The sequence below is a fragment of the Limulus polyphemus genome, unplaced genomic scaffold (genome assembly GCF_000517525.1).
Source record: "Limulus polyphemus unplaced genomic scaffold, Limulus_polyphemus-2.1.2 Scaffold353, whole genome shotgun sequence".
NCBI classification, from domain to species: Eukaryota; Metazoa; Arthropoda; class Merostomata; order Xiphosura; family Limulidae; genus Limulus; species Limulus polyphemus.
The window spans coordinates 284,602-291,326 of record NW_013665963.1 but is presented as its reverse complement, the minus strand read 5'-3'; the positions used below and the strand labels follow the sequence as shown (position 1 = coordinate 291,326).

The following is a 6,725-nucleotide window of genomic DNA, read 5'->3' as shown; positions in this document are numbered from 1 at the left end:
ACACATCTTGGTTGGTTAAGTAGGTAGGACTTCTTCTATTAAACTAATTAGTTAGGTTAGGTATTTTAGTTAACAAATACATACACTATAAGTAACTAACTAATATATATATATATATATATATAGCAGATTTATGCAGATATTTTAACATAGCCCATCACTATTTCACATAGAGTTGTTCAGATCTCCAAAATGTCTGATTGCTCAGTTCTGAAAAATCTTTAATATTAACTATTATAGCATGCATGTCTAATTGACATAGTCATATAGTTAAGATTACAGGATCCACTAAATATATTTTATGCAATCTAACATGTTTGAAAATGACCTTCTGTTGAATATTGGAATACTGATGCATAAATATAACACATAAACCTAAACAATAGTTTTCTTTAGCAGTCTTTCATGAATGTTGATACCTTGGATTAATAAAGACTTTTGACTGGTACTGTATATACAATGTCACAGATACATGTAACAATTTTCTTCATAATAACACAGCTGTTGTTTTTTATTAATCTATCTTCTATTAAAGAATCAAATAATAGAACCTATAGGTTTAACTGCAAATTTGCTTCTAAACTCTTCATTTTATCCAAACTCCCCGCAGAACTTTTTTCCTCAGGTGTGGGGTATACTAGGGGGCAGGTTATTTATGTGAAAAATACTGTTGTAACAACATAAGGAATTGCTGAAAAGACAATCATTTGTCAAAATGTTTTCATATATTAGCTTATATATCACTTAATGAAATATTTAATGTAAAAATGCTTCCATTTGATCTGCTTACTGGATCTCAAAGAACAAAGAAAATATTATTGACCAAATATCACTAGCTATGTGATGTTTTACTTGATCAAGAAAGGTAAGAGCTCAAATAGTGCATATAACATAACTGTCTCTATTTAGGAAAATAAATCACAACTGTTAAACAGTAGGATTTTTAAAAGAACAATTACATGTACAAGATTAAAACATTTCTCTCAATAGGTAATGCTTTTATACTGTAAACAGTGTACGTAACAACCGATTGTCCTCAAAAATTTTTCTTCTACAAATTTATGTTGACTTAAAAGTCAATAAAATTATGTTGATTGAGCTTTAAAGCCAAAATAAATTTGGTTTATTATACAATCAATAAAACCAAATATTATGGAACTATTACTTGGAGTACTTTGATTTTTTGGATTATTTTGGTAAATACATCATATATAAAAACCAATTGCTTCATCCTTTTTTCTATAAATTAGTTTTTAAGTACTCTAAACAAAGCAATACTGTCTGTAAGATTTTCTTGTACTCTATTCATAAATTTTTGGTGACAGACATTTTAAATGGTCCCACTTTCAGAGACACAGTGGCCTGTGCTGAATACATTAAACAAGCTTTCATAAAAGCTGTGGACTTAATTCATGTGAATGTTGTTTTCTATATATTTCTCACTACTAGATATTATTACCCGTATAATGCCGAGCTCAGAAAAAGAGAGAAATATTGCAACTAAGCAGTCGCTATATATCTTTAACAGAACAGTACTATCTGTTTGTATTTTCTTCTTCACTTTTCTGTAGCAAAGATGGAGATACTAACAGACTGATAACTTTAATTCCCCTTATTTATATTTACTGTTCCAAGTATTTTCCATACAATATATCTATAGAGTTTATAAAGCTCTATCCGTATGCTAGGCAATGCCATTAAAACTATTGTCTACATCAACTTTCATACCCTTATTACCTATCTGTTGATCAGAAGCATTTATTCAAATCTTATTTAAACATAATCATCTTTATGTGTAATGTATAAATAACGTTTAAAAATATATATATCTACTGGGGTTATATTTCTTCATAAATGCTTATACTTTAAATTTTCATATTCTTTATAAAGTAGTCACATAGTTGAGCATGTTTTTTTAAACAGCAGGCAGTGTAAGATTGAAAATAATTACCAAAAGTAATTACCTTAATAACATATTCAAATTACCTAAAAGGATAAATCTGACTAAATTATTTAAAATATAACAAACAGTTATTGATATCAAAAACAACAGATAGCACAATGCTAGTAATATAAGACATGTATATATAATGACATATTGAAGATACAAATTCTCATTTCTATCTTAATATGAACTTGTTTTCACAAATTCCAAAATTCAATTGAAATTAACTACCAAAAATCAAATAACATATTCAAGCTACCTAAAAGTTATTTAAAAGAATACATTTAACTAAATTATTTCAAGCCATGAGAAGTATCTAAATTCTTCCTTTGTTTCTTTTATTGAAATAACCAATACTTTAAAATTATAACTTTCAAATCTTAATTTGGATTATCTGAGACTTAAAAATGTTTGGAACTTTTCTTCTGGGCATTTTTTGACCAATTTATAATGATGTCAAAGTATGTTGTTTTACAAAATTCTGATTTTTTTAAAAAACCTTAATGCTAATTTGTACACTTCAGGTAGTGTTCCTATTAAAAATCAAGCTGAAATAAATGTTTTTAGTAAGAAACTGGAATGGCAACATGCATATCCTTCAGAACACATTCAATGCAGTTCAGAAGATAGTTCATGTCTTCAGGATACAAATGACCAATGTTTCCAATACGAAATGTATCTTTTTGTGTAACTTTTCCTGTATAAATAACTTGGCCTGAAAATAAAACAAACTATTATGTTTATTTCTACTTTAGTGTAAACACAAAAAAGTCACTGAAAAACAATCATACCTTCATATAAGTGAAAAATATTGTTAAATAGGATTTGAAATGAATCACCAGTTCTACTGTGATTATTTTTTCCACCATATAGCATATGTTCAAGTAAAACCTGCAAAAACTGAAATTACTCTTTTAATTTATTAAATTTAAAATTAATGCATAATGATAATTTATTTCTTATTTCACACACAAAATCTCATTTTAAGTCATTTGAATACCTTATTTCTTCACAAAACTTTAGTGTTACCAAACATACTGATGATTTGTATTTCTGTACAGGAGTTAATATGAATTCAAGTTATATTTTCATAATCAAACAATAATTGATATTTTATAATCAATACCTAACATTTGTTACAGCATGCTTTATAAAAATACCACAAAAAATGTTTTGTATAAGTATAAAATGGTCTAGTCCAGATTTTTCCTGCCTTAAATCTTTTTAATACTTGCCAAGAAAGAAGAACAATCAATCATCTTTTATTTTTGTTTAGCCATCAAATTTGCATCCATTCTCTTTTCTCAATTCATTCATATAACACTTCAGTTTAGCAATACTATTCTTACTATTTGAACTGTTGTGACATTTTGAAATGGTATTATCCAGCTGAAGGACTTGTAGCATGAGGGAAGGAGTTCGATACTGAAAGGAAACCATGATTTAAAAATCTGACATAATCTAGGACAAGTTCTTTTCAGGATGTTGGTCTTTTGCTACTGATGTGAAGGGCCATGGTTTTAATTTTGATCTGGCTACAAGTACATGGAGGAGTACTGCAATTCTAGACTTCAAACTACTAACCCTGTTGTAACCCTTAATTTGAAGTTCAATGGGTCTCTCTATAGGGCATCCACTCTATTAGTGAAATAGAACCTTATCACTGATCACTGTCACCTGTGGCCAGAAGGAGAGTGGAAGTGTTCCTAGATGGCAAAGTCTGCCAGCTAGAGAGCATCTCACTTCTAAGTGAAGCAGTGAGCATAAAATGAAGATTGTGGTTCATGGGCAGATACAAATCTCCCAAGAAAAGAGACATGCTGCTAGAACCACAAGGGATCAAATGGAACCTAGAGGTAGTAAAGAGTTGGAAGATGGCCAACAATAATGACAACATGTCCCTACTAGAAGAAACAGTAAGCATAATATGAAGAAGATTGTGAGTGACTCATGAGCAGATACAAGACTTCCAAGAAATGAGATATGTTGCTAGAACCACAAGGGACCAAATTGAACCTAAAGGTAGTGAAGAGCTGGAAAATGGACAAGAACAGTGACATGTCCTTTCCTAATAGATGAGACAGTGAGCATAACACAAAGAAGATAGTGAGTGACTCATGGGCAGATACGAGTATCTCAAGAAAAGAGATGTGCTGCTAAAACTAGTAGGGATAGTCAAGAATAGAGACCACAAGATCCTGGCCACCAACATCAACCACTATCCATGACATTATAGGTTTCTTAGCTGTGTGTTGCCAAGATACCACTAAGGATCTTTTAATCTCACAGGCCTCAGGCCACTTCTTTAAGCATTTCAGTAAATGCCTCAAATGGATGGACACAAGGACAAGCAAAGCAATGCCAAGTTTGAATGGCACAACAATTGACTCATTTGAGCATTACAGATACTGTATTTAAACCTTGACAAAGCCTACTTCTGTGTGACTAGATCTGAAGTATTAACTTTGATTTTACTGTGCAGGAAAGTAAAAAGCCCACAACAGTAGCTGAAATGTTTCCTATTAGGCCAAAATAATCTCTGAAGGTGTCTGCACCTTGGAAAGCTTGTATTCAGCCCAAAGCTCCATTAATGCAAACACTTCTCAGTGTCTTGGCACAACCACACTGGATACAAGTAAGTGGTCAGGGATTCCTAATGTACCCATGATGGTTGTGCCACAGTAACTGCAGGTGATATTCCTCAGGTGGTATTCTGGAGATAGGGGGTATATGTCATGTGTTGATATGGCATTTCAAAGGAAATTGATAGCAACTTTTTCCTTGAAAAATTAGGAAGAATGTACAATTTCATTACCCCACAGATACAGGAGGGATGTAAGCAAGTTATGGCAGCTACAGCTCAAGATTAATTAAACTAGAGATAGATCAAGTCTGGCCACAAGTTTGAGAGGTGTCATAGTCAGCTTGTGTCCACAGCTCAACTCATATAGGATAGGGTGGGGTTTGGTATGTGCCACTGAAAGTGCACAGAAATGAGGACAAGTTCTTAGTTTCTACAAGAACTACTAAATAAAGCAGTTGACCTTGTAGCATATCAGACCCTCTGAGTGAAGTCGTAACTTCAGCCAGTCTTGGTTTTTATTACTCCAGAACAAAGGTTGTTATCTCCAATCTGAGTTCAGGCAATAATATCTAGGAAATGGACCTCATCCAGTGTTGATGAGATTGGGCTGGACAAATATGTATTGAGGAGAAAATCATGGTGCCTCTGTATGCAAAAGTAATGTTCCATGGTGCACAAATAGTTGTCTTTCTAAGTTACAGCATATTCCTGGTGCCAATCTGTAACTATGATCACTTGGTTATTCATTTCTTTCTGAATGGTCATTACCATGACAAATAAAGTAGAACTAACTTGAACTAGTTGAAGAGCTAGGGTTACTTCATTTATAATGAACCTGAGAGCAAATGCATGACTGTCAGAACATCTGAGGCCATTGGGTGAGGACTGTGCAAGTAATTTTAGACTCAATACAGTAACAGGAACTGTAGTATTGCTAGCTGAATATTTCAATGTATTTGTATGGTCAGACAACTGGTTGAGCTGAACAACAGTAATTTCTAACACCTAAATACAGATGACATGCATCCTACTAAACCACCTCTGCACCAACTACCCCTTAAGTACTAGGGACAGAGCCAGTGCTAAGATAGTGTATACTGATGGATGAAATAATATAACCTTCCAAAGGGCCTTGATTGTTTCTAGTAATGGCTGTGAGGAAGAAAGAAGGTATACTATGTTTCTGAATTGATTCCAGGAAGTTAAACACTGTGACCAGCACTGATGCCTTTTCTGCTGGATGTGTTGGTTTCAGGTCATTAGACATGGCTTTCTTGATTTCCCTCAAGCTATACTACACCTGTGTAAAAAATTAGGTTGTATAGAGGTATGATGCCTCTGTTAATGGAACCTCAGGGTCTGCGATGACCATCACTTGTACAGTGGCTAGCCTGATCTCAGTTGTATAACCACACTAGCAAGCTTACCCCTGTCCATCTCTATTGGACCCGGGCATTTTATTTAACAACCAGACAATGGAGGAAGACTCGCATGCATTTGTGGTAGTTATGGTAGCTGGTGGGAGTTGTCACTAAGGCAATCACCAAGTAGGGAATATGGCAGTGCACTAGTCTGATGTATATAAAACATGTTTTAGCCACAAATTCACATGTGCATGGGAGACATTTTCTCAGATAATATACATGTTTGAATATACGTATGCAAAAATTGCACTTAACAGTCTGCATATAAAGACTTACATGCACTAATTGAGTTTCTGATGTAATAGAACCTAATTTGACTAAATGTTTATAGTCATGACTTTAGCTGTACAAGACCACATATATTAGTCATCCCTTTTGGTTATCTTGTTTTTCATTAAACTTTACATAAGTGAACACTGTTAACTCACCCTAATTAGGAAGATTAACTGATTTTGCTGACTTCAGTGATTTAGAGGAGGTGGCCCTAGTTTCTAACAGCTGCTGATGAGGTATTGATGGAAGAGGATTTTCTGCAAGTAGAAACCTCAAACATGCAGAGAATGCCACAAGACATCTAATGGCATCTACATGCACCTCCAAGATCTAGAAAGATCATTCTATGGCTCAAACATTTTAAATCTTTAAAGAAGTCTATGAACCATCTCATCAACAGACCACAACTGCACTTTTCACTAATATTGAAGCTTCTTCCTTGGCTTCAGACCTACCACTAATATCTGTATCCAAGTAACTACTGAAGTTTCTAACAACA

The 6,725-nt window shown here is 33.4% G+C and overlaps 2 protein-coding genes across 4 annotated transcripts in view; one reads left to right on the top strand and one right to left on the bottom strand.

The window, feature by feature from the left end:
* Positions 1-6,725, top strand: part of LOC106457632 (serine/arginine repetitive matrix protein 2-like) — a 117,649-nt gene that overhangs the window by 90,963 nt on the left and 19,961 nt on the right. The window contains exon 6 of one of the 3 annotated variants that reach the window (XM_022383625.1): positions 2,513-2,596. The exons of the other annotated variants lie outside the window; for them this stretch is intronic. The gene's annotated coding sequence lies outside the window, so the exon portion shown is untranslated. Of the gene's footprint in view, positions 1-2,512; positions 2,597-6,725 lie in introns of those variants that run through there. 3 annotated transcript variants of the gene reach the window in all.
* Positions 2,509-6,725, bottom strand: part of LOC106457627 (2-aminoethylphosphonate--pyruvate transaminase-like) — a 30,077-nt gene continuing 25,860 nt past the window's right edge. Inside the window, exon 9 of the mRNA XM_022383629.1 lies at positions 2,509-2,660. Within this exon, the coding sequence (XP_022239337.1) occupies positions 2,509-2,660 (152 nt within the window). The remainder of the gene's footprint in view (positions 2,661-6,725) is intronic.